This window comes from Phacochoerus africanus, chromosome 5 (genome assembly GCF_016906955.1).
Source record: "Phacochoerus africanus isolate WHEZ1 chromosome 5, ROS_Pafr_v1, whole genome shotgun sequence".
In the NCBI taxonomy this organism is placed as follows: Eukaryota; Metazoa; Chordata; class Mammalia; order Artiodactyla; family Suidae; genus Phacochoerus; species Phacochoerus africanus.
The window spans coordinates 102664506-102680939 of NC_062548.1; the positions used below are offsets into that span (position 1 = coordinate 102664506).

The 16434-nt window shown below is 39.2% G+C and overlaps 1 protein-coding gene across 2 annotated transcripts in view; it reads right to left on the minus strand.

Annotated features, from left to right (window-relative positions):
- Window positions 1–16117, minus strand: part of EML4 (EMAP like 4) — a 147904-nt gene extending 131787 nt beyond the window's left edge. For both annotated transcript variants that reach the window (XM_047782199.1, XM_047782198.1), the window contains exon 1: window positions 15825–16117. In XM_047782199.1, coding sequence (XP_047638155.1) covers window positions 15825–15849 — 25 coding nt within the window. In that variant the 5' untranslated portion in view covers window positions 15850–16117. The remainder of the gene's footprint in view (window positions 1–15824) is intronic.
- Between the last annotated feature and the right edge of the window lie 317 nt (window positions 16118–16434).

Here is a 16434-nt window from a genome sequence, read left to right on the forward strand (position 1 = left end):
TGCCAAGCTGTGGTGTAGGCCGAAGACGCAGCTCGGATTCTGTGTTGTTGTGAGCTATGGTGAGGGTTGCAGATGCAGCTCGGATCCTGCATTGCTGTGGCTCTGGCGTAGGCCGGTGGGTGGCTACAGCTCCAATTAGATCCCTAGCCTGGGAACCTCCATGTGCCTCGGGTGCGGCCCTAGAAAAAGAAAAAAGACAAAAAAAAAAAAGCTAAGACATTAATTTCTAGACATTAAAAGAATTTCCTACAGTGCGTCAGAACACTTAAAAGTACACCAATGGTTTTCAAACTACTGAAACAACTTTTTTGTTTGTTGTGACAGAGTTACACTCCGGTGAGTCCCACCCCAAAATCATCTAACATCATCTTATAGGTGCTACCACTAAACAACTGCTCAGAACACACCAAAAGAGCCCAAACCTCTTTAAGCACCAAAGTAGGTGTTAAACTCCGGAAAGAAAGAAGGCCAGAAGGTAAAAGAGGTGACCTCATATTGGTCACACAACCCACTGTTTGCCTCTACCATTACTACCACCCACAAACAGCTGTCTGGAGAGCTCCACAGCATCCTGGGAATTCTCCATAGTAACTCAATAGGGGTCTTAAATCCAGGTTAATAAATGCTGACATACAGTAACTAACATGGAGGGGGGGGAGATTTTATAAAAACACAATTTTTTCCACAAGGAAAAAATATTACAACTGAAAGATACACATCCAAACATAAAAGTACTATAGTAAACAACAAAACCATAAATATGAAACAAAAAGACAAATTAAGAATCTGAGACTGGATATCTAAGAAGTGTATATATACTATTCCAAAACTATCACATGATCAGATACAGTGACTAAGATTTATGATAACAAAGCAGCCTTAGCACAATTGTCAATGTTATACCTACCTGTTTATGCATCCCCAAAACTACTTTTCTCTAAGCTTATCTGACACAACCAAAATCCACACAGGCTACATTACCATCTATTCTATGAAAAAAAGATAGTATGTTTGTAAGTAACAATGCAGACTCACTGTTTATGCAGGAGTCAATCAGATCCTAAAAGTGAATAATGTAATGAAAATTGTTTACTATCTATCTCTCTTCCCTATAAGTTTCAGTAGGAATTTTTGTTTCTTTTGTTCACTGATATATTCCCAGTATGAAAGAAATTCCTTGCATCCAGCACTTGCTGAATATATACTTGCTGCATTATTAGATTTTCGTACTGGGAGTAACAGTTCATTTCAGCCACCAAAAGGCTGTCAGGAAAATTACTGTAATCACGATCCTCATACAAAGAGTTGTAATAACAGGTTCAGTTTTATTCAATCTACTTAAAAGTTACTCTTGAGGGTATTTTTTAAAACTGAAACTAACATTTTTTTTTTGCCATTTAGTTATCACAGTTAATTTATATAAAGTATATAACACAGTTCCTGAAATCATAAGTGAATAAATGTTAGTGCCTTTGCTTTGTCACTCTTTCAGAAAGTTATCCATGGGAACCTATTTCTTGAAATGTAGTCTATAAATTACTACATCCATGATTATTTCCTAAAGCAAGAATATTGAAGACCATAGACCAAATTACAGGACTCATACTCCAACAAAGGTACAGAAAAAGCAAGTATCTTAGAAAAGTACCACTTACACAGGTAACAGAGAGAGGACAGAAGTTAAAATGAATTCACTGATTTAAATTAGGATGACACCAGGAGGGCAAAGCTGACAATATTCTCTGAAGGCTTCAACTGCAACCAAAGTGAGCTTTATTGGTAGTTTTCTCAGGTGTATGAGAATAGGGAAAAAAAAAAAAGTAAATGTCATTTCTTTAAGCCATTTCCAAGAACTGGAGGATTACTGTGACCTGACCTCTATTTTTCTGCTTATACCTTGAAATAACATAAAAGGCTGGATAGTGGACTTTAAGATAGCCTTTTCCTTTTTTTCCAAAGCTTTCTATACTTTAACATCACAATTCTTATTACTCTGTATTTTAAAAGCCAACATCATAAGCTCCATAAGGACTATGTTTATAGCTGGAAGAATGCTGAGCCCATACCAAGCATTCAATAAATATTTCCTGAATAAATACTGCCTGAATACCCCACAGAATTATAAGCTTCATGAAAGCAGGGATATTGAGTGTCTCATTCACCAATTTCCACTGCACTTAGCACAAATCGTGATCCAAGGAAGCTAATCAAAACCTATTAAATTAATGAATGTGTTTTATGAAAAGGAAAACAGGAAAAAACAAGTGGACCATATGGGACTCAAACCTATAGCCTGAGCCCCAAGACAGTATGCACTAAAAAACCAAGGAGTTTTACAGTGCTAAAGTTTCAGTGTGAGTATAATCATTAAATTCCACTCACTAGCCTTCACAAAAATTTCAAGAAGTCAAATATTGATACTTTCTCTGTCATTCTCTTTACTCTAAACTTTGTTTCCCAATACCCTATCTCAAATGATCCAAGGTAACAGATCCTAAAAATCAAGAAAATGTTGTTTGTGCCAAACACACATCCACACTAATTATAATTGGAGAGGATTAGACATAAGATGAATGCCAAGAGGTACTCAAAGCAGTCAAAGAAAATCAAAGGCTATGCCCCATCTAATCTCAAAACAGGATATCCTTCAAAATTTTTTTAAAAAACAAACAAAAAACCCCTCCCACTCACTCAAAAACAGAAGTCAGTTATGACATTTTTCTGGAACAAATGGCTCAAAGAAAAACAAATTTTTTCATTTGCTCTGATGTGTCACTTAAAGATCAGCATTCTACTGTCACTTAATGATCAGTGTAAGCAGTTGTTCAAGACCAATATGCGAGAGTAAAAAAATGATTTAAAGAAAAATGTCAGCTATCAAAACTAAATAGAGTTTTATTTGAAAACAGAAAGTCATCTCAAATTTAGGAAGACGTCAACTTTGCAAAGTCAGAAAAAGTACATTATCTGGAAAAAATTTTAAAAAGAAAAGTGTACGTTATTATGGAATATGACAATAACATAGCATAACTTGACTCTAACATACTAACACATCACTGACCCTGAGATGTATCCTAAAAGATAAAAACAAAAGAAACAAAAAAAGATAATATTTTTATTTATTTATTTTATTTTGTCTTTTTAGGGCCGCACCCACAGCATATGGAGGTTCCCAGGCCAGGGGTTGAATCGGAGCTACAGCTGCCAGCATACACCACAGCCACAGCAACCTACCCCACAGCCACAGCAACTCAGGATCTGAGCCGCCTCTGCAACATACACCACAGCTCACGCAACGCTGGATCCTTAACCCACTGAGCGGTGCCAGGGATCAAACCTGCACCCTCATGGATACTAGTCGGGTTCATTAACCACTAAGCCATGACGGGAACTCCGAAAAAAGATGATCTTAACAAAAGAAAATACAGGGAGCATAAAAGGTTTATAATTTAAATTATATACAAATCATCAGGCTGTGAACTAAAAGCTCAGGTATTTTATTAAGAGACTTATTCAGAAATCTATTACTTTATTTTGAGGAACATCTGGTATTACGTTACTCATATACTACCAACATTAGCAATACTTACTGGGTATGATCCTATCCCTGTTAGGTACTACATTATACAATTTAAATTGGCATAGGCCTTGATCTCTGGGTTCTTTTTTGAGATCCAAAACAATTCTTATATAAGTCAAACCAGCTTTGTTATCGGGTTTCCTAGCCTACAGCCAATTTAAAATGGGAAATCAAAAGAAAGGCTAGACTAGAAACAATAATCAATCCAGTAACAATGAGCATCTCCAGAGCTTAGAGTACCATTTCCTGCCAAAAGGAACCACAACTTCTTAGACAAATAGCTGATTGCAAAATTGGAGCTGGAAGTGTAAAAGAAAAGTTTGAACATCTCATCACATCAAAAAGCAAGGAAGATGGATTTCCTATCATGGCTCAGCAGAAACCAATCTGACTAGCATCCATGAGGATGCAGGTTCAATCTCTAGCCTCACTCAGTAGGTTAAAGAGCCGGCTTTGCAGTAAGCTGTGTGTAGGTGGCAGATGAGCCTTGAATTTGATATTGCTATGGCTGTGCCATAGGCCAGTGGCTACAGCTCCAATTCAACCCCTAGCCTGGGAACCTCCATATGCTGTGGGTGTCGCCCTAAAAAGAAATAAAAACAAACAAACAAAAAAACAAGGACGCTAACAGAGCACTAGGACTAGGTCAAAGATGGGAAAATCTAAGCATCAAAATTTAGAAGAATAAAGGTAGCAGATCAAAATACATCAAAAATATAAAAATCTGTAAGTTTCAATTTAAAGGATAAACAAGAAACATGTTTAAAAAACATCAAAGGATACACTCAGTACTTGTGTTAAATGTTACAGGACAAAACTTTAACAAATTGCAAAGGAACAAAGGGAAGGGAAATGTAGAGATTAGAAGACTTAAGAGACAGCAACCAAGTGCAATGTATGAATCTTGTTTAAACCTTAAACAAATCACTGTAAAATGACACTTAGATCAGGGATATTTGCTATTAAGAAATTACTGTCCAATTTTAAGTCTAATTAATAATAATTAGAGTCCTTTCAAGAGATATAAACTCAAATATTATGGGTGAGATTTTTTTAAATAATAAAATGAGAAGGAAGGGTACAGTACACTGACACTAGGTGACAAACGATAGCAAGGAAGACAGTTTTAACTGTCTAGAGTCATTCAGTGTATGGAGCACACAGCCCTACACAAATAGCTCTAGGAGGCACCACTGCTATTACAGCGCAGAACAATGTCTAATGCTCATAATAAGCACCATCAGTCATCAATTTAACGTTAAGTTAAATTATGTTCTATATACACAGCTAAAGCAGATGTCCAAATAATGGAATACTATAAAGTTTATATATATACTTGCTGAGAAAGAAAGATGGTCACAATATTATAAGGGGGAAAAAAGTTGATTTTGCTGCTTAAATATATTTTCTCTAACCCAACCCCCCCAACACACACACCACCTAAGAGTATGTTGCTCTAAGGTAACTGTTGATTGTTTAAATATAGTAACAGAATAAGAACAAACATAATCCTGAATGTCTTCCCACTCAGCAAATACCTTCAAGCTAATTTACGTTAATGGTCTAGTTCTTGTGTTTAACATAATGTTTAAGCGTAAGATAAACTATTATGCAGCTACAAAATTACAAGAACTGTAAAGAATGTTCACTAACTTATAGTGACTTATTTCAAAATCTCACCTGAACCTTACTTAAAAAAAAAAAAAGGCTAGTTATTAGAAGCTGAATTGTACACCTGAATCACCTCATTGTGTCAAAAAGCAAGAGAGTCTTCAAAGAGTGATGGGAACATGTCAAAAGAATACAGAAGCCAGCATGAATGGTACTTACTAGCCAAAATGGGGCCAATTTGACCATGAAAATAAACAGTAATGGATTATAACCCACAGGAAAAAAATAAGATATCTGAGGCCACACAGATATAAAGAAACCAATAAATGGAAGGTGTGATGAACAACAGAATATTTACAAAGTTTTGAAGCACCACCTATAAAATACAAAGTTTTTTAAAAAAAGTAATTCTACAGTGGAAATGTCTGCTAGGCAGCACCTCAATAGAATGGTCAAAATGATCATTACTGGTAATGGGACAAATCAAAATTGTGTGCTACCTGTTAGGATGCAATAAGACAAAACCTTCACCTCTGTGGCTCTTGTGCCAAAAATATATAGCTTGAATCTAATCAGTAGGCAACATCAAATTTAGGGACATTGTACAAAATAACTGGCCTATAGTCTTGCAAAGCATAAAGTCATGAAACCCAAGAAAAGATTAAGGAACTCTGCCAGACTGAAAGAGACTAAAGAGACATGACAGCTAAATGCAATACTTGAGTCTGAACTGGATCCTTTTTTCTAAAAGACATTATTTAAACAATTAGCAGAACTTGAGTGAGTCTGAGGGTTAGTAATGTATCCTCATTAATTTCCTAATTCTCTTCTTTATGTGGTATGGTTACACAGGAGAATGTCCTTGTTTATAGGGTATACACACTTAAATGATAGCAGGCGATGGGTATCAATTCCACAACTTTATTCTCAAATGGTTTTGAGCACAAAGAAGAACCCCACCACCTCCGAGGGAAAATAAAGGCAGGAAATGTATGCCTATAGAGACCAGGAAATAAAGTAAATACCTGAAACAAGCTAGGTGAAAAGGAGAGACTGAGGCTGTTTACTCGACACACCACTTAGTATACAGATCATCTGGAATCCAAGTCCACAGAGGCAAGATTATTCCACTTTTCAAGAGAAACCAAAGATGCAGATTTTTATGTGAAATTTCCCAATTTTTAAACATTCAAAAGCGCCAAACAAAACATGTCTGTCGACAAAATTTGAACCACAGCTGCCTCTGGCCCAAAGGCATGTTTCTCAAACTGAGGCCTAGGGATAAAAGGAAACCACATGATATACATGGAACATATTTTGGAGCCGCAGTTTTATCCCAAGAGTTTGCCTGGAATTTTCTGGGAGAGGAGCTATTTCTCTATTTTTAAAATGCTATATTATGGAGTTTAATGCAAAGTTCATATGATTTTTTAAAACTTTTCATTTAAAAATAATTCAAAGCTTACAGAAAACCTGTAAGAACAAGGACAGTCCAAAAAATACCTGTACAACTTTTACCAAATTCACCAATTAACATTTTATTCATCTGCATTATCTGCACATGAGCATCCTTCCACCCTCCCTCCTCCTCTTTACACATACATACAAATATACACTAATGTGTAGCTATATATAGTACATATATGTGTATGTATATATAAAAAATACATATACATTTAACATACCTTTTTCTGAACCACTTGAGAATAGCATATATATATATATACCATGGCACTTAATTCCTAAAAACTTCAGTGTGTATTTCCTACAGGATAAAATATTCTTTCATATAACCTTAGGACAGTTACCAACTTCCATATATTTTACACTGATGCCCATACTTTAATCTACCATTCATATACCAATTTTGCCAAATGATCCAGTAATATCCTTTATAGCATTTTCCTCTCGTGTAATACAAGATCCATTCTAGGATCAGGTATTCCAAGTAGCTGCCATGTCTCTTTAGCCTCCTTTAATCTGCAACACTTCCACAGCCTTTCATTCTCTTTAAAAAATTAACATTAAAAAATGTATGGAATTCCCTTGTGTCACAGCAGGTTAAGGATCCAGTGTTATCATGGCAGTGGCTCAGGCTGCTGCTATGGCGTGGGTTCAATCCCTGGCCCAGGAACTTCCCCATGCAGCCAAATAAAAAAAAAAAAGTAAGTGTCCCACTCTTTTAAAAAATAGGTTGTTCCCCATTTGGAGTTCAGTGTTTCCTTATAATTATATTCAGGTTATGCATTCCTGGCTGGAGAACTATGTAAGTGATGTGTTCTTCACAGGGCATCACACTCAGAGGCACTCAATGTCTACTGGTGCTCTTTATTTCGATCATGCACTCAAGGTGCTGTCCAGTTTCATCACTGTATAGAGTTACTATTATTTTTCTCCTTGCAACTAATAAGCAATACATGGGGAGATATTAAAAGCCATGTAAACAATCTGCTCCTCATCAAAATCTCCCCCTAGACTGATCTATCAGTAATACCATCTAGACCAATATTTATTAAAATGGTTACAAATAATCATATAATTTTTTTTTTGGTCGTTTTAGGGCTACACCCATGGCACATGGAGGTTCTCATGCTAGAGGTCCAATCAGAACTGTAGCTGCAGGCCAACACCACAGCCAGAGCAACACCAGATCCAAGCCATGTCTGCAACCTACAGCTCACAGCAACGCTGGATCCTTAACCCACTAATGGAGGCCAGGGATCAAACCTGCGTCCTCGTGGATACTAGTCAGATTCGTTTCCACTAAGCCACCATGGGAACTCCAGTCATATAAATTTTTAAGTAGACTTAACTTCTGGCTACACTCCCAGACCCCTTAGGTATAAACACTCAGTCTCCCCCACTTTAGGAGCACTACGGGGCAAGGGTTTTGAGTACACGACTAGAATAATCAGTTGCAGTTTCCAGAAAATCAAGTGTGCTTGAGCCATGCCTTAGAGACTGGATAGATTTTTAAAAGCTAACGAGGTGAAGAACTAGTCAAGACACAGACAACTGCATCAGGAAAGCTGTAAAAAAGACAAACAATATGGCAAATCCTTTTGCAAAGTACATAGCAAACTCCAGCCTATTGGTTTAATAAAACTACATTTCTACATACTGTTTGTCTGAATTACAGTGATTCTAGAACTACAGATATATTTTGCTATTAACTATATTCTAATCATTATATTCATATTCTAAAAAGTTTACAGAAACAGAGCACAATTCATTATAATTACTTCTGATTGTTCATCCACTTTTTTATGTGTATGTCAGTCCTTCCACTTAGTCTCTCAAGACAGGGAATAGTCACTAAGAGTGTGTCTTTCTTCTGATTATGACCCCTGGTAAGAAGTAAATTTTATACTGCCATCTAATGCAAACATATAAAGCTGCTATTAAACAATTCTTGAAGCAATACCATGTGAAGAACCAATATTTTATAATCTTTTTTCTTCTTTCCCTCCTCCTCCTTATTCTTTTTAATATTTTTCCTGACCCCAAAGAGATTTCTAAAATCTTAATAGGTCACACACAAGACCTGCATCTAAAAAACACTACCCTAGAACCTGGCACACAGTTCTTTATCAGAGTTCCAACAAAGTCTAGAAGAAAATTTTTACTCATTTAAAGTGAAATAAGACCTTAATAAGAACAAAACGAGTTATTTAATTTTTTAAAGGACTCTATTCTGAGATTGTATATGATAACTTTTTGGTCTTCAAGTGTTGTTTATTTTTTTGGCCACACCCATGGTGTAAGTTCCTGGGCCAGAGATCGAAGACTCACCACAGCAGCGACCTGAGTCACAGCAGTGACAATGCCAGCTCCTTTACCCACTGCGCTGCGCACACCAGGGAATTCCAGATTTTTTTGTTTTTAATGAAATGATGGTAAAAGTGAAGGTTATAAGTTGCCAATTGTATACTGGTTCCCTAATAACCTTCCCTAAATTTTACTGGATCGTGAAACCTCCAATGCTCTGCTATGAGACACATGAGAGCATCAGCCTTCAACAGGTTTATAAGTTGGCTGGGGAAATAAGACTTAATTTTACAACTTGTAATAATTACTTCTACCTCATAGGAGAGATATTCTGTGACAAGTGTCCTAAGAATGTTCCAATGTTAAAAGTTGAGAGTGAATACTTTGAGCTGGGAATGAAAGAGGACAAACAAGGAAGGGTGTTCATGAAGGGAAACAATATTTGGGTTGGGCCTTGAAGGGTACTTCAGGAGAGAATAGTCAAAGGGATGAAAAAGTGCCAACCAAATACGAGGGAAAGAAATAGGTCATTTAAACCAGACATGTTACGACAGTAGAAAAAGATAACGGGAGTTCCCATCGTGGCGCAGTGGTTAACGAATCCGACTAGGAACCATGAGGTTGCGGGTTCGGTCCCTGGCCTTGCTCAGTGGGTTAACGATCCGGCGTTGCCCTGAGCTGTGGTGTAGGCTGCAGATGCGGCTCGGATCCTGCTTTGCTGTGGCTCTGGCGTAGGCCAGTGGCTACAGCTCCATTCGACCCCTAGCCTGGGAACCTCCATATGCAGCAGGAGCGGGCCAAAGAAATAGCAAAAAGAAAAAAAAAAAGAAAAAGATAACGGAGGGCCTTTAGAACAATGCTATGGTGCTTGAATTTATTCATTAAGGCAATGAAGTGAACTGAAAGAGCAAATGGGACAATCAAAGCACTGCTTATGAAATCTGAAGGCCTCCCTTTTTCCCCAGCACAAAATAAATTATACAGAGGTAGAGCTTCTTGAGGCTAAGCAATAATCCAAACACAGAAACCTAAGTCCTTCAACTGTGGTGGTGGAAAAGGAAAGTAAGGAAAAGGTGACAAGAATTGACAAGTCTTAGAAGAGATTTTAATGTGGTATGCAAAAATGGCAAGGAATCAACAATGGTTCTAAGATTTCAAGGCTGGGTGACAGTGGGAAATAAGAAAAAGAAGCTGATTTAGAGGAAGCGTTCAGATTCAGGTATGTTAGATTTGATATACAAGTGAGTTATGAAGAGTCAGTAATACGGTAGGAAAAAAACATTGGACCCCATCAGAAAAATCTGAGTTCAAGTGAAAAAAATGGTTAGGATATAATGAGAAAACCAGAATGCAAAATTTTATCTACAGTATGATTTCAACCATGTAAAAAATTAGGCATAGGAAAAAATAAAAAACAAGTACACTAACATGTTAACATCGGCTGCATTCAGATAAGCTAGAAAAAAGATAATTTCTTTTTCTTTCTTCTTTTGGATTATGTTTTCATTAGATACAACCTGACAAATTAGGCTCCCCATCAAATAAAGGGAAGAATGAAAGAAAGAAAAGGAAAAAAATCCAGATTTGAATAGTCTTTTAAAAAAATTGCCAACTCTCTCAACCTTAGTTTCCCTGTGTATGAAAGGGGAACAATTTCTTCTCTCCCAAGGTTAATGTGCAGATTAAATGAGATAAAGCTTTCTGTAAACCATAAAACAATATGCAAACTTAAGGCATTATAACAGTCTGAAACAACTAAAACACACAGATGCAGAAATAAGACTACAGATCTGGGAATCTTCTACAGAGGTAATAATTGACAAAGTAGATTATTTCCTTAGACTTTTAAAAAGTTTTAGAATCCATCTATTTTAAAATCAAAATGTTCTTCTCATATTTTTAACATGTAATAGAAATGTTCTCACATATATAAACATAGTACTCGTCCTACATGCTATTCAAACTTAAAGCAGGAAAACACCTAGTAATATCATTCGCTAATATTTGGACAGCTAAATAAATTATTTCCTGGTTTCAAAAAGCCAGGCTTTACAGAAATAAATTTAGAAAGCTCCAAATGTTGTCTCTCAGAAGTTACATGTCTGATACATGCATTCTAAATGGTGCCTCCCCTTGGATTCCCATTTCTGGTACTTTACTTATGATTGAACTACTCCAGATATCTATCTAAAACCAGATAGTAAGTTCCTAAAGGGCAAGAAGCACATAACAAAATATGTATTAATCCACATGCGTGTTAAGAAATACTCTAGCTAACTCATGTTTTAGATGCTGTAGTAATCAGTTAAGAGTTACTACTCATGTCAGATTGTAAGCCTATCTTAAGCCCTCCAAGAGACAATCAATAAGATAAAAACTCCCCAAATAAAGCTATTACATGAGAAACATTTTATGTGAATAAATATAAAGAATGCTTTAGACTAGATTAATATTTTAAAATCATAAACTGGAGATCCCGTTGTGGCTCAGCAGGTTAAGAACCCAACACAGTGTCCATGAGGATACAGGTTTGATCCCTGGCCTCACTCAGTGGGTTAAGGATACAGCGTTGCCGTTGCCAGGAGCTGTGGCAAAGGTCACAGATGCGGCTTGTATCTGGTGTTGCTATGGAGTAAGCCGGCAGCTGCAGCTTGAATTCGACCCCTAGCCCAGGAACTTCCATATGCTTCAGGTGTGGCTGTAAAAAGATGAAAAGAAAAATAGTTAAATTAATAAATCATAGACTACACTGTTCCTTTAAGAAAGCAAGATTATATATGAGATGAGAAATTACAGTCCTAACATTGTGATGTTAAAAAGACTGTTTTCTTAAAATATTGCATAAACTGAGGCACCCTACTATTGCATTGAGAATGTTATATTTCTTATACTAACCCTATAATTTCATTCATTACAATTTTTCTTTAAAAAGAAGTTTTTTGGGGTTTTATTTTTAACTCACAAAGCAGAAAAAGTTAAAACTGACAAGGTTAACTATATCCTTTCTTTAAAGCATAAGCACTGACTACACTTGTAGGCTAATTCTAAGCTAAGTCTTAAAATTAACCTTATTATGGGATTCCCGTTGTGACGCAGCAGAAACGAATCCAACTAGGAACCATGAGGTTGCGGGTTCAATCCTGACCTTGCTCAGTGGGTTAAGGATCTGGCATTGCCATGAGCTGTGATGTAGGCTGGCAGCTGTAGCTCCGATTCAACCCCTAGCTTGGGAACCTCCATATTCTGAAGTGCAGCACCAATAAAAAATAAAAATAACAACTTTATTATGAAAAAGAGATATTGAGGGGGGAGCATGAAATGCCCCTAACCCCTACCTTATGAAAAGCAACAAGAAAAGCTGTCATAGTTTCCCGCTTTTGCACATACACCTGAGATTTAAAATATATATTGTGGAGTTCCCGTCGTGACGCAGTGGTTAACGAATCCGACTAGGAACCATGAGGTTGCAGGTTCGATCCCTGGCCTTGCTCAGTGGGTTAAAGGATCCGGCGTTGCCCTGAGCTGTGGTGTAGGTTGCAGACACGGCTCGGATCCTATGTTGTTGTGGCTCTGGCGTAGGCTGGTGGCTACAGCTCCGATTCGACCCCTAGCCTGGGAACCTCCACATGCCGTGGGAGCGGCCCTAGATAAAGCAAAGCAAAACAAAACAAACAAAAAATAAAGTCTCTATTGATAAAAATAAATAAATAAAATATATATTGTATATATATTCAGTATGTTCATTTGTATATACTGATTTGGAGGCAAGACATCAAGATAGATTGCTTGGGGTCCTTCACTATGTTAAAAAAAAAAAAATTGTTCCTAAAGTGCAGCCTTTTAAAATTACTATAATTCGTGAACTAAAAGAATCTGTGCCTAAAGTAAATTCCACAGTACAAGCACCTGCCAGTCAAACTGCCTGAAACTCATCAACTGCAGAAATTAAAAGCATCCTTTAATTGTTTTCTTTGGAAAATAAATACAAAAGGTATATAATTTCAGTGTGGCACATATAACATAGCCAATTACCTAATATTATTTTCAATAATTTCAAAACCACTACACAGTTTTGGACATCTTATTTAATGCACATAACATTGTTTTTCCTTATCTAAATACTCAACAGTTTGATTTTTAAGTCTTTTCATTTTACAAAATGATGCACCATAAGATTCCTTTAAATAATCAGCTTTTCCGAAGTCATTGTTTATAAAAAACTCAGGTTTTCTGCTTATAAAAATGTAGTTTTCTCACCTTTTTTTTCAAGAACCCATCTGGTATATAAAAGGAGATACACACATACACTTCCTTGAGAATAAATGCTCTCAATACTTTGTGACCCCAGAAGAACTTCACATGTTTTGAATTCTTGTTTGGTTAAAAAACATTTTTTTTAAACATCTACTAGAATATAAGAGCTTGCCTTTACATTCATGGCTCTCTTGATGATAAAATAAAGATCAACGTAACTCTAAGCTCTGGACTAATGAACTGCAGGGAACAGAAACAGGCAATTTGGCAAGAGCTGAGTAAAGCTCTGTTTAAAGACTACCAGTAAAATGTACTAGCATTACCCTTCCCCCACCTTCGACCCTTTAAGGTTTCAATTAAGATGGGGCCTAGTTTTACTCTTTCAAGGGGGACAGAAAGAGAAAGCAGAGCTCCTGCTGAGAAGTATCTTCATGAGGAGCAGCTCCAGAAATACTGCCAGGAACCATTTCTTTACCTCCCTGCTGACATAGGTTCCTCTCTTTTGAGACAGGCATTTCCCTGCTCCTGATCAACACCATATTTATAGCAAGGGAAAGTCTCATCAAGGTACCACCCAAGGTTGGCATCAAATGAAAAAAAAAAGAATTCAAATTAGGGTCAGCTGTAAGGCTTTTTATGAAAGTGGGAGCCCCAACTTAAATTCATCTTCATCTTTCAGCCTTTCCTATAGTTGCCTCCTTAATTGGATGAGGGATAAAGCTGTTTAACAAGGCATATCCACTGCTGCAAACTAAAGTGCCCCCCAATCAGTGAAAAAGACTCCCATAAAACACAGAAGATGAAGCCTCAACAAGCCTTCAAAGTCCTCAGAACCAAGAGGAAAGTAAAAGCTGATTCTAGTTTGAGTAGTGATCCCACCATTTTTAGAGGCTAAGAAGCCAACAATGCAGATACCTCAGTCGCACAATATCCCCTAAGAGTTTTTTGCCCTAGCACATGATCACCTCTTTGTGAATATAAAGGACAAGCCCTTCAGTCCAATATGATTAGGGAATAAATCCAGATATCAGAGGGAAAAAAAAGGCAATGAAAAGCTGATGCCTCTTTAAAAGGAGCCCAAGAATGAAACAACTTCACTATGTAAGGAATTATAAGACATCAAAGGTTAGATAATGGACAACAGGTGCCTTTGGGGAGGAAAGAGTAGCACTCAGTTGCCTATTTTAGGATTTCCACTCTCAAAGAGTGTGAGTGTGTGTGTGTGTGTGTGTGTGTGTGTGTGTGTGTGTGTCTGTGTGTTTTCTTCCAAAAGAAAATCAGAGCCAAAATTATGGTTTTTAGTACTTAATACCTATAATGGGTCCATTGCTCTTCAACTTACTTTTTTATTTAAAAAAAAAAGCCATCTGATCTCAACATGTCTAAATAAAGTATGGCCTATTGCGGTATCATGCACTGATCCATGAACATTAACCAACTAGGAATTTACTATCAAGAAATACAAAAGAAAGCCCTCTGAATACAAACTACTTCACATAAAATACTCAAAGTACAGATCCAGCAGCAGGTATCACATAACTGCAGTATCAGCCAAGGCAGAAACTGTTTCTCTCACCATCATAACAGTTGAACTCAATCTTTACAGTAACCAGATTCCAATGGCCTCAAAGCATAGTAATTCCAGACACAGATTATAGGGCACTGAGTACCAGCCTCGAGTTCTGATTCCTTCAGCCAGTTACGAAATTTACTACCTTTATTCGGGTGAAAGGAACACTGAAACGATACTTCGGTCCACTTAATAACCTCTTCCCTTTCTCCATTCCGCAAAGACAACATATTCCAAAAATGGAGAATCCTTTCTTTCCCTGACAGAGGCCCCCTTTCCTATGGATTCACTGGGCAGGATTACTTCTTCCCAGCACGCTTGCAGAGCCAGAAAGTACTTCTGCTTTCACTCCTCCTTTAAAGAGGGTCCCCCAACAAAGACGCACCTCTTCCTTTCCTGTATTAGGCAAATGATGCTTCAGTGCTTCTGGTTCTCTCCACCACTGCAAAACGCTCAGAGAAGTGGAGGGAGTGAGGGGAAGTTGTCAGTTACTCTGAGGGATACTTAAAAGAAGACTCCAAATTTAAAGCTTAGACTGGAGTGGGGCGGGGGGGGTGCCCCCTTCCTAAAGAGGGAATGGGGTCCCTACCCTAAAAGGGAGCCTCTGCGGGGTAAGAGGTGCCCCAACCCTGAGAGAGAGCTCGGTATGCGGGAAGAGGGAGGAATGTTGTACCCAGATGAGGGGTCAGGACTGGAGAAAGGGGTGACCTAACCCTGAAGGTGGAGAGAGCCATGAGTGTATGGGGAGGAGTGTTCCAGCTCTAGGAGACCTCTTCGAGAGAAGTTCCCACCTTGGGGAAGAAGGGCCCCGCACAGAAGGGGACGCTGGGAGGGAAGGAGGGTCTTGCTGAGGAGGGCTGGCATGGGGGAGGGGTTCGGAGTCCACCCGAGCCAGGAGAGGGGCGGCAAGCTCGAGGGGAACATGTGCAGTGGAACTGCTGCCATCCCGAGAGGCAGGGTGGAGAGCAGGCCTGGGCTGCGTGGGGAAGGAAAAAGGTTCCCACCCTGCGCAGGAGACGGAGGACTCCCAGCCGTACTCACCGAGGCTGCCGGCGAAACCGTCCATCTTGCGGGGAAAAGCGCCGGGCTCCGGGCTCAGCGGGGCGGGCACTTCATTCAGCGGACCGACGAGGGTGGCCGACGCTGAGCCTGACCCACTTGCTCTCTAGGTCGCCCGGCTCGGTTCCCACCTCCCGCCTCCGTCGTCCGACCGTCCGCCCCGGGGCAATCAGCCGCGGCCGCCCGGGCCACTTCCCCGTCAGGTTGAGAGCCGCGCCGCTCCACAGCCCGCCCGGCCTCCCTCCCAGACAGCAGCCGCGAGCTCCGCACCGCGCCCCGCCCCCGCGCCCGCGCGCAGCGGTTGCTCCGCCCCCGCGCACGCCGTCACGCTTCCGACTCCGCCTCCCACGTGATGTCCCGGAGGCGGGGTCTTGCCGACCCTTCCCTCTCACCTTGCCTCGGCCTCGGGTTCTGCCCGCCTAGCGCTAGACTGGTGGCTGCGCTTGCGCGGTGGGCCTGTGGAGGGCCTGGGGCTTGGGTCTTGAAACTGGTTCCAAGTAGGTGGGAAACAGAGGGGAACCACAGGCCCGGGCTCCTCAGGAGCGTCTAGGATTACTCTCTCTAAGCAGCCCCTGGGAATACGCGGAGGCCT